General features: G+C 37.8%; 1 protein-coding gene across 4 annotated transcripts in view; it reads right to left on the reverse strand.

The window, feature by feature from the left end:
* The window catches only part of MAST4 (microtubule associated serine/threonine kinase family member 4), a 414690-nt gene that overhangs the window by 15524 nt on the left and 382561 nt on the right, over positions 1–16605 (reverse strand). For all 4 annotated transcript variants that reach the window (XM_067569128.1, XM_067569127.1, XM_067569130.1 and 1 more), the window contains 10 exons: positions 16273–16481; positions 14876–15014; positions 13715–13847; positions 12801–12966; positions 10329–10430; positions 6259–6381; positions 5888–6000; positions 4005–4132; positions 3628–3857; positions 646–846 (listed from right to left, as the gene is read on the reverse strand). In XM_067569128.1, the coding sequence (XP_067425229.1) occupies positions 646–846; positions 3628–3857; positions 4005–4132; positions 5888–6000; positions 6259–6381; positions 10329–10430; positions 12801–12966; positions 13715–13847; positions 14876–15014; positions 16273–16481 (1544 nt within the window). The remainder of the gene's footprint in view (positions 1–645; positions 847–3627; positions 3858–4004; positions 4133–5887; positions 6001–6258; positions 6382–10328; positions 10431–12800; positions 12967–13714; positions 13848–14875; positions 15015–16272; positions 16482–16605) is intronic.

A 16605-nucleotide genomic window follows, 5' to 3' on the forward strand; every position in this document is an offset into this window, starting at 1 on the left:
TGGCCAGATTCTGAGGGCATCTTTCCTTCCTAAGACCACCAAGCATAACATTTCAAGAATGTATACAACTCTCCACTAGCTTGATGACAAGGACCCCTACTGCAGCTGTTGCTAAATCCATTTCTTCACTTGCACAACAAGTGCAGTGGGTTGGTTACCAGACTAACAGATATTCAAATATCATGCTTGATATATGGGTCTGTGGACAGGTGGTTAATATGCAAAGCTGATATCCAGTCCAACTTATAAAAATCTCCCTCTCCAAGTACAGGGGTGATTGGATCTTGAATCTGGCCTATTATACAGAGAGGGGCCAAATATGACATTTGTATCTGGATTCTGCACCCTCCAAAAGTTTGGGGAGCTTCAGATCAGGTTTTATTTTTGCTCAGGTATAAAAACAAAATATACAGGTGTATAAAATAGAAGTTAGCTCTTCTATCTTCGTGGAGTATGGAAAAAAAGCAAACCAGATCAAAACATGGAGTGCTCCACACAGTGACCTCTGAGAATAACCTTTGGCTTGTAAGTAAACAAGGGAAAACCAGTCAAGTCCATTTTGGACTAAAAAATCTTGTATTTAGAACATGTTCCACAGATTATGCACTAGTCACAAAATTTCATACTAAATAGATTTATCTCTACCTCCTGGAATCATGAGGGACAGAGCACTGGCAGAGAGGGACTTTGTGACTTTTCCAGAGATTTTCTTTTTCTCTGTGCTTTCTAATCGCTGACGAGCCATATGAGAAGCAGGTTCACTGGATGGCTTTGAGGAATTATCTGTACTGTCCACACTCTCGCTTCTTCCATTTATCTGATCTAAGTGCTCTGAAAAACTGCCAACTGTACAAAAAAGAAGGGATAAACACATTGAGGGAAACTGGGGGTCACGGGAGGAAAACAATACAATTGCAAGGTGGGAATATGTATTTTTGTCCACAAGTTCACACAATATTAGAGGTAAAATAAAAAGTAATGCAAAGAATTACAGATTTTATAAAGGTTAACAGGGTAAGGTGAAGTAATGGTAGCTGAGATGGTTTTGCATCACTGACAATAAAATGTAAATAAAATCTGCAGCATGTTTGGTAGCACAAGACAAGCAACACACACCTTCGAGGACTTCACTGCATGTACAATTCCCACTGAAGTCAATGGGAGCTTTAAGTGTGGGTCTAGTGTAGTACCCAGCGCTACCAGCTCTTCCAACAATAAAAGAAAACACTCCTTGCGAAAGCATTACAGTACCAAGGAGGATTCCATTTCTAAGTTTTGGGGGGGCGTTTCCCTATTGGGCACAGACCCACCACAAACATCAGTATGACAGTTGGCAATTTAAGGCTCAGAAGCACAATGCTGTATTTTGTCATTTATGATCAAATGATACCATCTCAGACACTACTGAATGTGGAGAGAGGAGAACAGCACTTACAATAATTAAAATGGAGAAAAACCTCACACCAACTGATCCACCTGTAAAGGACCTGTTCAGACATACAGTGATGGATGCTGAGAGTTCTGTGATCTTACAGAATGGGCCCTTAGAACAGCTCACCCATTTTATTTAAGGGAATAGAAATAAGAACTCAGCAGTTTCATAGATCACAGAACATCCCCTGCTGCTAGCACTTTGTAGAGCAAACAAACATATATTCTCTAATATAACTGACATTTGCATATCTTAAAGGAACAAAAAAATAAACCTCCAGATAGCCAGCTTGAATTACGCCTAGTATTGGTCTATATATTGCCACCAACTCAATCCTCCCCACCCACCACCACACTTATTTTAACTTCTATTATCTAAAACTCCTGAACCTGCATTACAAGGAAAAAGGAGTTGGTAAAGGAGTGTTCATACAAAATAAGAAAACCTGAGGAGAACAGAGCTGAAGCAGCTAAAGATAAATCTATGGAGAAAAAACTAATTTTCAGCCGATAAGTAGTAGTAGTATTTTGTGAATTTGTTGTGGATAGTTTAATTGCATGTCAAAGGAGGACACCAGATTGGAGAGACTCAAGCAGCAAGGTGACGGAGAGCTGGAAAAGTCTCGGCAGCAGGAATATACAGGGCACTCAAGTATTTTGGTGACAAATGGAAGGAGGGAGATAAGATAATAGTTAAAGAGGTGTAAGGGGGTCTACAAGGCCTTCTCTGCCCCCTGCAGAAAACTCTGGTGCCCAGACATGTCCTCACCCCCAACTAGGAAAAAACACACTCAGGTCTGGTTATCAACAAGACTTAATCCTCCAAGGGCTAGAAAGGCCAGAGAGATATACTAACCAATCAGGAACCAGTAAGCAAGTTAAGACTTGACTGCTTCATCCAAGAGGGAGTGTGAGTGGAGCTGGGACAGGAGCAAAACTCCACAGTACCAGCCAAGAAACCTGGGGCCAGTTAATGTTCTTGTTTCAGAGGTGTGAGGAAGAGGTTACTTTTTGTGTTTGTTTACAAGTTTACAGGTGTAGTCAGTCAAATTCTGAGTTTAACTCTAATGAACTATTAAAGGAGTGACACTGAGCTCATGGCATGAGTTATTCTGCTCTGGGTGGCCTGCCACAATGAAGTTGAGGGAAAGTTTCTTGCAAGTTAGAGGAAAAGGAGCCAGAAGGGGAGAGAGGTTAAAGATAAGGGTATGAGGGATGATAAGAGGACAGGTTGAGGGTTTATAGACACTATATAAGGGAGATCTGAGTTTAAGAAGGATGAAGTAAGAGTTGGTTGACAGAAATTATAGACATAGACTAAAGAGAGAATGGTGGATAGGAGGAGGAGGAAAGAGTTACATGAGAGGGAGTGAAGGCGTTAAGAATATGGAAGAAGGGAGAGTTGAAAGTGGAGGCCATGCAAATTAACCATCGAGAGCTCCCAAAACATATATAAATACATATTTTTGTTGGGTGAACAGAGGAAATAAATTCATCCCTTATAAAATTACAGTATTTTATATAACAATTAGTTTTCAAGCCAGTTTGACCATCACCTGCAAATGACAATCTTGCCAGTTCTGAAAGGCATAGAGATTGAAAAATGTCTTAATGATTAAAACATGTAAGGGATCAACAGTGTGTGTTAAAAAAACAGCATCAATCAGAAAAAAGGATGAGATAATTATTGCTGTAATGTAATGAACTTTGGTACTCTTATAAAGTGCTAGATTGAATGCACTATAGATTTAAGTCCCCTTTTTACTCAGAAGATCAGGGATAACATGGACATAGGATATGTAAGATTCCTTGTATTTTCCTACTAGTTTTCTGCCAACCATACTTGGAGGGCCCATTTCTAGGGGCAACAAGGTACTTGAGCCTCCATGGTCCTTCATTATTTTATTTATTTGCCTAGTGTCCCAAGAGAAAAGCATTGTTTTCTCGGACATTGGCATCTTCCCAATAGGTACTACAATAAAACCTTATCGCTCTATGCCTGAGAAAATTCAGGGAATGGCACAGACAAAACACAAAGGTTCGGGATGTTTTGCTTTAAGTCAGATCAGAAATATGGGATAAAAGCTCTACATATAGAACGTAAACTCACTTACTGACATAAATACAGCACACAAAAATCCTTGGGCATTTTTCATTTGATTAGATAATAGCAGAATAGTAAGTTAAGATCCTTACCTGACAGTGTTGAGCTGCTGATACTTGCTGGAGTGGTGACCTCAGGCTCATCTTGAGCAATCTCCTCATTTAAAGAAATAGCCTTTTCTTGCTCCTCCTGGGATCCTCCTGAGTGGGTTGTTTCATCTTGATCCCCTTCAGATGATATGGCCAATTTTGGAAGCAAACCTGAACTGTGCCGCTGCCTGGTACTTTCAGAATCAGAGGAGATGGATGTAGATAGCTGTTGCCTGAATTTAAAACACCATTTACACAAATCATGTTTAATGATACTTTTTATGTGAAGGCCTACCGCAGCGGAACTGACCAGCTACAAAGCAATCACTAGTGGCTGTTAGCCTGAATTTGAACTATCTTTGACAGTTGTTTCTACTTACATTTCAGAATATTCTGAACTCCAGCTTAAAGATTCCACAGATGGCAATGTCACATTTTTTGTTTTGTCTCCTGTATCTTCCTTTTCTTCACCTGGATTTCGAATTACTCGATCTATGCTACTAAAAACCTATTACAGAAAAAAAATGTATCACTAACACACATTTGATATAAAGAGATTTTCAGGAAAACACATTAATGCAGGGGCTTTGGATGCTCTAAATGCTTATGTAGTATCCTGGAGTTTAAAAGGACTGAGATGGTTTAGGTCTAATTTTCTAGGAGTTTGTGTTCTTGAAATGCTTTTCAATTTTATTTTCTTGGCTCCTCAGCTACAGGGTCATGAATAACATATTTTTGTTATGAATCCCATCAGCTTCTCTTACTACTTCACTGTGTGAACTCCAAGTTTGCAAATAAAAATCCATAGCTGCATTGGGGCTTTTAGGTCAGAGGGTCAATGCACATTCTTAGATTACTTCTTAACCATAAAGTCAATCAATCAAAAAGAACCACTACCCAAGCTAGTGATTTAATGGCCAATAATCTGGGGTGGGAAGCAGAAAAATGAATTGGAATTGAATGTGAAGATGAGAATAAATTACCTGGCTAAGAGATTTAGAAAAAATAAATTTTGGTCATAAAAAGTTAGTTTAGCTGACAAGCTACATATTAAACACTGTCAGCTGTGTGTGCTACAGCCTCTAAGTCACAGCTAGAGATACAAACAATGACATACTGACAAGTTTTAAGCTATCAAGCTGCTCTTGCAGGTTTGCTCCTTACAAAAGGATAAAAAACACCTCCAAAGACAAGATTAAAAACTCTGATGAATCATCCCTCCCTGTTTGGATCAGGCTCATGCTGCTAAGTCAGGACAGAGTTCACATACAAGGATACTGAGATCTGCAATGACTACCCCCACTCCTCTAGTCTAGAGTGGTCTCAATAGTATAGAGGAGTGGTATTACAGAGTGTACCTTTATGAAAATATAAACCAGGATGAATGGAATAGTAATGTAAGCTATCCTTTCCTTCACTGGCTCTGGATTTTAACTAAATATTTTTTGGGGAAAAACTCCAGTATCTAAAGAAGGTGGACAGTAAATGCCTATTAATGAAAGCTTTTGAAACTCAGTGCTTGCCGCCACTTAGGATAAAAAGTCCATTATATTAGACATTCAATTCTCCAACCATTTATTGTCTGCTGTTTTTTTCTTGCAGAACTACTCCAAAGTCTGCCTGCTTTCCAACTGCCAACTTTTTTCCAGGCCCTAATCATTTTTCACTCGACTACTGCAATCACCTCTTGGAATTTCCAGGTTTGCCTCCTGTTCAGGTCATCCACAAAATGTGCCAGAAAAATCTATATAACTCACAAAACAAAAATTGTGGAACAATATGTGCTAACCAGTCCCAATCAATCACTGTGCTCATCTCTATATTATTAACTGTTTAGATCACAGGATCATCTGGGAAAGTTCCTTCTCTATGTAATTGTCTGTAAAACACTTAGTAAACTGCTAGCACAAAATAGAATAAAATTAACACTTATGAAAAAGTCCATAAGTATTTAATAGGAAGTAAACTTTAAAAAAAAAAATGTCTTTTGAACCATCCTGTTAATTCTATAGGATAGTTCAAAAATTATAGAAAGGATACCACTTTCTATTACATTCTCTAGGGTTTTAGTGTTTTCACAGACTCCCTATTAAATTTTCATAGAACCCTATTGGGGTCATCCCTATTAAATTCCACAGGATGATTCAGTAGGGAAATAACGTACCACATACACATATTTCTGGCCCTTTCCAAACCCCACAAAAGCAACTGAGTGCATACACAAACATATTGTACATTAAACATAGACAAATACTTTACTTACTTTTGAAAATCTATGTGAACATGAGGAAAACTGCCTTATCTCCAGATTAAAGTCTTCATCATTTGTGTCATCCTCTTCTTCAGTTTCCATATGGTGGTATTTCTCAGACCGTGCTACAAACAAGAGATATTCATTATTTGAACTAATCATGAAGTATCAGACTCCAAAGCTTAATGTTAACTTAAAGGGTAATTTTATTTTTAAAAATTAGTTTTCCTGAAATGTCAGATTGGCAGTGAGATGGTGCATTTCCACTGGTTCTGATAAATAGGATTTTCAACCCATGCTAAGGAAAAGTAAAAATCAAAGAAAATTATTAAGTAATTTCCCCCAAAACATTAAATCATATTTTTGTACAGTATAATACATACTGTCAAAATAACTTGTGTCATCCTCAGATTCCAGCTGTGGAATGAATTCTGCTTTCTGCCTCAGCAGACTATTCCAGTCTAAGCTACGAAAGAACTGGTGCTGCTTTACTTCATATGCGCCACCTGGGGGAGCCAGAGAAAAACATGTGGGTGAGTGCTAAACAAAAATACTTCAGTTAATTCAAAGCTAAATCCTTTGTAAAAGAAAATGCCACTTAGCATGGAGAGGTACAGTCACCATTTTAGGTTGACATGTCAAAGTCTAGCCATCTAGTTGCTAATCATGTTGCATAATCACTTCTTCAGCATCGTTTTGTTCAGTGAGGTATTTGTGTTATTGTAGTAGCATTGCTATGGTTTTGTGAGCATTTCCATCAAAAACTTATTTTTAAGTGTTTAATTACTACATATCAAATACATGTTGGGCTGAAACCTGAGACTCCATGTTGTTAGCCAAGATATGAATCTCTTCAATACTAAATAGTATTTAGGAGCACTTTGGAACAAGTAGAGGATTATTTTGATTTTAGTATCCATTTATTGTAATAATATTCATCATTAAAAATTCTGTTTGGTATTTATGGGATGGCAATATACAATTCCACTGGAATCTCTATAATTTAACTTTCAATGGACTGATGTCTACTTATTATAAAGTGCTTTAAATATTTAAATAAATTCATCTATTTTTGATCAAAAACTGCCACAAAACCTCCATGGGTTATTTGGAGTTTGTGACGTATCTAATGGTAACCTACTGACCAAAATAACATAAAAATGATTTTAAAAACTAAATGGAACAGCGACAACAAGCTCTTATACAACATATTTTACCACAGAAGGTAATTATCACAAGTGCTGTAACCAGTAAGAGCTTCAAAAGAATGAATCACTTTAGCAATTTAGAAACAAACACACTCCATTAAAAAACCCAGTCTGTGAAAGAGACAATTGAAAAATAACCCGCAGGAATTTATAAGCAACTTTTCTTTTCTTTTTTCAGTACATCATTTATTACAATTTGTTATAGTCTAAACTTTTTTGTTTATGATTTTTTCGAGAATTTGAGCAGAATGATGTGGGAATAGTGAAATTTTAGCGAATGATGAAAGTATCATTTTATAGACTCACCGGCATTAATGCATGCAGTGCTGTTAATACCAAGTAAAATCCTGACACTTTTGTTGTATGCTATACAAATACTGTGAACCCAACGCAAAACCCTGATATTGCTGTACTGGGTTTGTAACATTGTTGCAGAGTGTAATATTCTTGCAAGTTAAAATACCTTTCTAAGAAAACAATAAACACATTTCTTTTGAAAGTAATTGAAAAGAGGGGTACCCATACTGGGAAATGTTGTATCTGTAGAACGTGGACAACAGAGATTATATATATTACTACATATTTGTCTCATCTAAAATGGTGCATCATACCAAGAAAGTTTACAAAAGCAAATAAAAGTGTTAGAAGGGAAATGCAACAATAGAATCTGCTTTTTTGGGAGGAGGAAGGGAAATTGCAATGGCAAGAGTACAAATTATTTTGTGCCATGTTTTAGTATTAATAAAATGTTTTTCTTATATTTCTGTTATTTTTCCTCCGTTTATAGAAGTATTTTAGAATATCTATTCATTTCCTTACAACCTGACCAAGCCACTCCAGTCTCCTGGGTAAATATGCAATTATATATTTTCATGGAGCACTATTCAGCCAGCTAAATATGTATTATATACACAAAGCTGTCACTTGAAATGTGTGGCAGAGCTGTGGGACAAACTGCAGTATTTTCCAGTGCCCCTGTGGGACCCATCACATTGCAGCCACTGTTTTTTGTGAGCTGCTTCTGACATTTTAAAAGCTTTGCTTTAGTTTTTTTAAATACCCCTCTGAGCTTCAAAGCAGCTGCAGGATTCCCTTTCTCAGACTGTCAACTCTTAAGAGACCAAGAATAGTTGAAGAAATAAACTAGTAAATAAATTGAGCAGATGTTACATTTGGAGGCACTGACCATTACAGCACTTGAGTGTGTGTCTGCATTTGTGTGTGGTAGAGGAGGGGGCAGAGACTCTGCTAGTGACTCAGTGTCACTCTCACAGAACAGCAGCTTTGGCACGACTACCACATTTATTATGAAGCATCAGGTCATAAAGTGACGGTGTCTACAATGAATATATTTTAAAAAAAATTCCAAGTGCAGAGCTAGTTCTGGCTCTTCCGACATCTGTTTACAAGCAGTGCTCTATGCATGGGGGTGGTGCAAAGCTGTGCTGCCTCAGGAGAAGCCATGGGAAGGAACTATGACTACCACCTTGCTCCATGGGGCTGTGATATGGGTGAGAGAAGACAGTAATTTGCTATAGCTCTCTACTGGATGTTGCATACTGTATGCTACCACGTGCATTGGAGGTGGGCGGGAGAAGGGAGTTGAAACCAAAGTTCTGCCCACTCCTTGCCCATCTATTTGGGGTCATTGTCATGAGGCCTCTCTTCCTGCTCCCACTTCACCTCACTCCACACCCTGACATAAGCTCTGGGGAGCTCTAAGGTGGTCACAAAGATACTGGGGATAGATCACGTTCTTACATCCCTGCATGGTTGTGTTAGGGCCATGCAGTAACAGTCCTTACAATTCAATGTAGTACTTACAATGTAGTCATTACTATTCAATTGAAAATGACAGTCCATATTTTAAAATTATCTTTGTAAAAATGCACATCAGTGAACATTTTTAAACTCTAGACAATGGACCCAAACTCTGCAATAATTTTGTGACTCCTGCCACTCCCCCAAACTTACAATTCCCCAAATAAATCCATCCGTAGGTTAGCTAACACACACATGGAAATATTAATATATACTGTCGCATTATGAGCCAATGTAGATCTATCTGCAGTTGACATCCCACAACAGCCTCTTTACCCAGATTGGCTTGCGAGTGGCACTGATTAGAGATAGAAAGCCCACAGTAGGCAGTAGCTTATCTTCATAGATTCCAATTCAAGAAGGGATCATTGTGATCATCTAAGTTCAGTGTTTCTCAAATGGTGTTCTGCGGAACCTAGTTCAAGGGTTCTGCGAAGATGCGGAACTGCACCGCTGAATTTTTAAAAAATCGCGCGCCGCCGAACAGCTGATGGGGCCGCCGAAAACGGCTCAGAGAGTGCGCCACCGATTCAAGCCTACACCGCGCTGCCGAAAAGAGGAAGATTTTCTTGACTTTTCGGCGGAGGGTATGGCATGGGCGCGCAAGGGTTCCTGGGGTATGGCCCGGGCACGCAAAGGTTCCGGGGTGGGGGGTGGGAATAAAACTGAGAAACACTGATCTAGTCTGATCTCCTGAATAGCCACAAAATTCCTCCAAAATAATTCCTAGAGCAGATCTTTTACAAAAACCATTCCATCTTGATTGCCAGTGATGGAGAATTTACCACTGCTCTCCATTTATTTCCTTAACTTTTCATGCTTTTGATTTTATTCTTTTTCATACAAAGGCAGTGACATTGAATAAGAGTAATAAGACTCTCATTCAATGCTACTGCCTTTGTATGATCCAACCTCAGGCATTCATATTTGAGTAATTAGTTCAAGTAGCGATCACGTGCCCTGATACTGGGGGAGGCTCATTGGCTAGGTCATGGTATTTGTGGCACATGAAGCAGCTCTTGTATTTTGATTCACTGCTCTCTATTTCTGCAACTAAGTTATTTAGCAGTCTGCATTTTCACGAGGGTAACAATTCCATGCACTAGATGGATTATCTTCAGGAGAAGTTTCTCTTATTTATTGAAACAAGATAAGAGGAGTTGAGGACAATTGTATACAATAAGAATTGTATAAGATGACAACAATTGCACTGATACATGTCCTCTTACAGTATTACTGCTCTGAATCAACAAAAGACTAACCAAACTAGCAAAACAAACTCATGCGCTAATGAGTTGTCCTCATGTTGTAAACATACACAGATGTTTCCTGGGCAAAACAAAAAAGCAAACAAAAGCCTCAGCATGTTCAACACAGATGCTAGTTCTAGCATATTAGCAAAATTTAAAATACTGGCCCCATACCCGTTCCCAGTCTCTCCAGAGGGTTTTGCCTGAGCAGTAAAGAAATCAGATCCTGGGCATCTGGAGGTGGTGCTTCATCCTTTTCAGGCCAGTTGATCTCATCTAGCATAAAAGAAAGTTGTTTGTAAATGTATTTTATTCTTGGTCCAGTGCCATAAAGGATGTTGGCTATCCCTCTATCTGACAGGGAGGCCAGTACTCATGAAGTGCAGCCTTTGGCTCCCTGGCCCTTCAAAGTGACTCCATTTGCTTACTGCATGGGAGGCACCTCATACTGTCCAGCTGAGCAGAGTGTGGAAGGCTTCCTCAACTTCCATGTGATGAGTACCCCCATCCCTCCCATGGGTACCGGTCATCCCTCCCCCCATGGATACAGGCAGCATGCATAGGACATGAATATCTGAAGTAAGGGGGCTCAGCAAAAACTGTTTGTGAACCTCTGCTCTAAGGGTATGTCTATACAGCAGCTGAGAGGCTTGATTCCTGGTGCAGTTAGACATACACATGCTAGCTCTGCTTTAGCTAGTGCGCTAAAAATAGCAGTGTAGCTGCAGTAGCGCAGGCAGTGGCTCAGACTAGACCAAACCCCTGGGTATGTACTCAGGCAGCTAGCCCAAGCCACCACGGTCACACTGCTATTTTTAGTCGCTTTAGTCTGAAGACAGCTACCACATATGTCTGTCTGTGTCTGTGTGTAGACAATTAGACATACACTTAGGATGAAACCGTGGCCCCATTGAAGTCCATGGCAGTTTTGCCTTTGGGGTCAGGACTTCACAAATAAAACTGTGGCAAGGGTTAGATTCTACAGCAGGTTCCATGGCTGTGGAATACAAGTGGACCCAGCTATTTTCACTGCAGAAAATCTTACCAGTAAAGGAGTTTTCTTGTAAGTTTTGGCAATAAGAATGACTTCAATAAAATAATTACAACTAAACAGAAAGAAAAAAAATCTGACAAAGGCCAAAAAAACCCCAATCAAGGTCTTCTTAAAAAAATAAAAATAAAGGGGGACCAAGTTTACAAATACTTCTACGAATTACCCATATGAGGACAGTGGGAGTGGTCACACACAAGTTTCTCACAAGCTCAGGTGGCTACTGGATCACGGCCTTAGATTTAATATGTGGCAATTTAATTTACAAAAAGAAAAATATAACATGGAATTTAAAATTCCAAAAGTACAGATTTTTAAATTGTTATAAATATTAAAATCTCTCTTCCTCCCCCACAATCTAAGAGAGCTGCCTAAAGATGTATATATGTGTGTGCGTGTGTGTGCAAATGCAATAAAAACTATGAGTTATTTCCATGTATGTCTGCCTACAGCTTCTACTACAGTTTAAATCTGATTTGGATAAAAAAACAAACCATGAATATTTATTTCAGCCGTAAGGCATCAAGAACAAAGCCAGCATTTGCTGCTTGTGTTAATTAAACAGTTGATTCCCCTTGCTACTCAGGCCTTGGTGTATCACATCAGAAAACAGTATGGTTATAAATCCATAAACAGCTAGGATATTGTATAAAGAGGTCATATACTGCAGGCAATTCACAAATCCACTTCATTAAAGTTTACAAACATGCCTGGCTTGCAAAGTCAGAGATGGAGAACAGTGATATGATAACAGAACACCTCCTTACATGCTAAGTGGGATTTTTTCCCCTCTTTTTTTTTTTTTTTTTTTTTTTTTTTTTTTTAGCTAGTGGACCTTTTATGCATACTGTAAAATGAACTGAGACATTGAGTAACAGAGATGTCATTCTGAAAATTTTTTGGCATAAAACGGAGGCCATCTACATCTATGCATTTGGGAAATTTATGGAAACAGCAGGTAGGATAGTGAGAGATTCTGTTTAATCATCATTTAGTTTTGCCACAAGCTGCATGACAATACTTAGGGTCAGCTTGCAGGTTAAGATCTAAAAGGTTATTGAATTTTAAATGAAAGAAGAACAGCTGTTACAGAAATAACATTACACTATAACAACCACCAATGAAATCATTAACAATCTGTGAATTGAATTCGTTTTCCTCTCTTTTTCATTATTTATTATTTGGGAGACATTTGTTTTAGGGTTTTATTACATATTTGTTAATTTCTTCATTGTGCCAGTAGGCTTTTTTCCATTTCTGCAAATGCAATCCACATTAACCTTTTCTTCTCTGGTATAATTCCCAGAAAGACAGTGACATAGTTATTTTCTTTTTAAACGGTGTACTTATAAACACTACCTATCATGTTACTGCATTTCTGAACTCATCATTGATAATACAAGTTCAGTTTTTAGTTCAAATTTCACCACAGTCATTTGATGGCTGCTATTATAGTACCATGAGGGATTTCATTTTTTATTTTTGGCACAACTAGTTGAAAAATACTAGCTTTTTAGTAAATTCTTAAATATCTTTTTGATTAAATGATTGACTTCAGCAGTCTAAGAAATTCAGTTCTTCATGGTGATATTTACCACTGATTACTTGTCCAAATAGCTCTTCTGGTGTATCCCCAAAGAATGGCACACACCCAACAAGAAATTCATAAAGGATAATTCCCATGGCCCACCAGTCCACTGGCTTGCCATAACCCTGCCTTAATATCACTTCTGGAGCTATATATTCAGGTGTGCCACAGACCTAAAAATGAGAAAAAGAAAATGTTTAAACAAGTGAAGTTTAATAAGACTAGTTATTCGGCTTAAATTTTCCCCAATGCTTCTGATGTAGCAAAATCTTCCAAAAACATGGAGAATTTTAAACTTTCTTTTCAGCATGTTTAACGCTATTGAGCTCGCAACACATTTAATATTTTAAAATAAATGACCTACATTAATTAGTTGTATTCTATGCAAAAAATGCATTTTATGTAAATACAGTTTTAAAAGATTGTTTTTATACACAAGAGTCATTTAAAGCAATTGTTTTACTTAATATAAACATATCTTTATTTTTACATGAAAGTTGTGAGGGTTTTACCTTAAGTAACTTTTACAGTGAACAGATTGTGGGCAAATGGTAATGAGGCATGCTTAAAGGGAAATGGGCCATAGCAAGGATTTTAGCACCCTTGATTGTACAATGCATCATGAGTTCCGCAAATACTCTGCTGAGACTTCTGAATTCCTTATAAAAACAGTTTTCCATTTGTCTCTCTCACGATCTCACTTGCACACAATTAGATCGTTCATCTTACTAATAGACCATAATGTGGGGGGGAGGGGAAGCATAGACCAATCTGCAGTGCACCAGTAAAGGTAAACTCTTACACATCTGAAATACCAATGCAGAAATAATAATGGCTTATATAATATTATGGCATATTCCATTGGTAAATATGGCTTTACTCAATCTCTCAGTATAGAAATGAAAAAAACCCATCTCTTACCTGTTTATCAAGAAACTCTCTAGCATCCTTCTCAATGTGACCCTCATACAGATTGGTAGTCATGCTCATTAGCCCCACCTTAGAAAGCCCAAAATCTGTAAGCTTTATATGTCCCATGGATGTTACCAATAAACTGCAAATCAGAATGACAATCAATTACTATAACATAAACCAAAATTGTACTAGTTTGTTTATTATAGTCACAGGATAACGCTTTAACTGCACTGCCTAACTGTTTAAAAAACAATTCAGGAAGTTATTTGGCTAGACACAGATGCATCCTGGAAGTTACCAGATACAAGATACATATGCTGTTGCTACTGGATTTAAACAAACCATAATTTATATCTACCTGAACACCTAATAGTTAAAGGATTTTAAAAGGATAAGTCCACATAACGGCCACAAAAATTATGGCATAGTGTACTTAGCACAAGAAGAAATGGCAAGCATTCTCGAAGGCATACAAATAGATTGTAACTTTAAAAGGAATTAACTAATTAACTGTGCCATTCATTTCAATAGAGAAGGTGGAGGAAAAAAGGGAAATTGACAAATATTAAGTTGGCAGACAAGAGATACTATACTGTCCAAGGCACAGTATCAGGTGGGTATTTGAGATTCAAATGTCAAACAAGTGACAATGAAACTTAGTGGAAGATATGTCAAGTTCAGTCTTTATTTCAACAACCTGCTGTAATGCAGTTTACACGTGTGGAAGACGTGAAGAAGTATATTCCCAAATACTGCAGAAATGTGACAGACAGACAAGATCTCCCATTTAACACCGACTTTGTATGTCTGCATGTCCAAAATATATTTTTTTCGGATTCAGCATTAAATGAGGTACAAAGCATATGTAGAGAGACCTTGCTCTTATTAGTCAGATTTTATTATCCTTCATTTCAGCCTCAAGAATAAATGTATTTTTCTCATGAAAATTATCCTCTTGTTGCCTAAAGGATTGTAAAATCAACACATCAATTTATAATTATGGCTAACCCTCCCACTCATATTATAAATCTATTATGTGAGAATTTTGAATGGATGGGATAATATTAACAAAACATCCATTTTCTGCAGAGCAAAATTACACCCTTCATATTATATCTGACAAATTTTCAGAGAAAGTTCTTTTGTAGTTACATTCTGTACACTTACTTGTCTGGTTTCAAATCCCTGTGTACGATTCCATAATTGTGGAGATATTCCAAGGCTAGGACAGTCTCAGCAAAGTACATCCTTGCCATATCCACAGGTAAAGGACCCATGTTCTTCATTAAATTAGCGCAGTCTCCACCTGCAAATGTAAAACGTTCTAGATGGTACTGTATATTTTGAGGTGCACAGACATAAGTAAGGCATGCAGTAAAAGCAAGCATATGTTGACTTCCATATATTTATTAATTGCACAACGAGGATTCTGAATGTTCACTATTTGAACATTTATTCTTTTAGGTTTATTCTGCAAAATGTTTTCATACAATCAATATTTTTTGAGAGGGAGAGAAAATAGAAACTGGTGCTAAAGCAGCATAAAGATATCCTATACCCTGAATGAGATCCAGGTGTTTTCAAAAGGATTTTTTTTTCCACTAAATTTTGATTCATTATCTTCAATACCATCATTAAGACTTGGGGTTGGCCTACACTACCAACTTATGTCGGTGTAACTATGTCACTCAAAAGTGTGAAAAATCCACATCCCCGTAAGCAACATAGTTATACCAACCTAATTCCCAGTGTAGACAGCATTAGGCCAATGGGAGAGCTTCTCCTGGTGACATAGCTATTGCCTTTCAGGGAGGTAAAGTACTACACTGATAGGAGAAGGTCTCCTGTTGGCTTAGGTAGCACCTTCACTAAGGGCTACAGCGATGCGGCTGCACCGTAAATGTACTCGCTTCAGTGCTGGAAGTGTAGACAAGCCCTTAGTCTATCTACCTACATAAGTATTTTATATGACCCCATTAACAGAGAATCTGCATGCCTCTTACTCTTTAATGTATTTATGTTTACTATACTCTTGTAAGGTACAAAAGGATCGTTATACCCATTTTTCAGATGGGGAAATGGCACCCAGGAAGACCAACCAAGATCACACAGGATGTCTGTCTCTCTCTTACGACCCAGGTTAGCAGCCTAATCACTGCACGTCTTTCCTCTCAATGTCAGAGTCCCCTTGAAGGTGTCTGTTTGATGTTTCAATCTTATTACTGTAAATAGTTTTCAGATACAGTAACGTTTTCATGGTAGTGAAAATTTCAAAAGCAGAAGAAAACTTCCTAACTTTATTTCCACATGAATTTCCAGTGTTAGAGGACACTTACAATTATAACAAACTTATTCAAAGAGCATTATTTTGCCTTAGAGCTGCAAGACAAGTATTTTACAGGCAATCACCAAAAGATAATGATTGGGAATGAAGCCATCACATTGCTAGTGTATAGAGAACACACAAGGGGAACTTTCGTAATGCAAATACTGTGTGGGTTGATTTTCCTTTTTGATGCTAAAATACACTGTTCTGCCCACTGTAAAGAGAACAAATACTTTACCTTCCACATACTCCATGACCATACATAAATGGCGTCTAGTTTCAAAGGAGCAGTACATGCTGACGACAAATGGATTTTCTGCAAATGTCAGGATATCACGCTCAACAAAGGCCTGCTGAATCTGGTTCCGGAGGATGAGATTCTGTTTGTTAATTTTCTTCATGGCAAATCTCTGTCTGGTTTCCTTATGTCGCACAAAATAAACGGCACTGAAACAGCCCAAATAACAGGAGAAAAAAGGGATCGGAGATTAGATTTATTTATTTTTATAAATAATACCAAACAAGACTAGTGACTAGTCTTTCAAATCTGAGCTCCAAAATGACATTTTGT

Source organism: Emydura macquarii, unplaced genomic scaffold, assembly GCF_026122565.2.
Source record: "Emydura macquarii macquarii isolate MOO-44397 ecotype Brisbane River unplaced genomic scaffold, CSIRO-AGI_Emac_v2 contig_2897, whole genome shotgun sequence".
Taxonomy (NCBI): domain Eukaryota; kingdom Metazoa; phylum Chordata; order Testudines; family Chelidae; genus Emydura; species Emydura macquarii.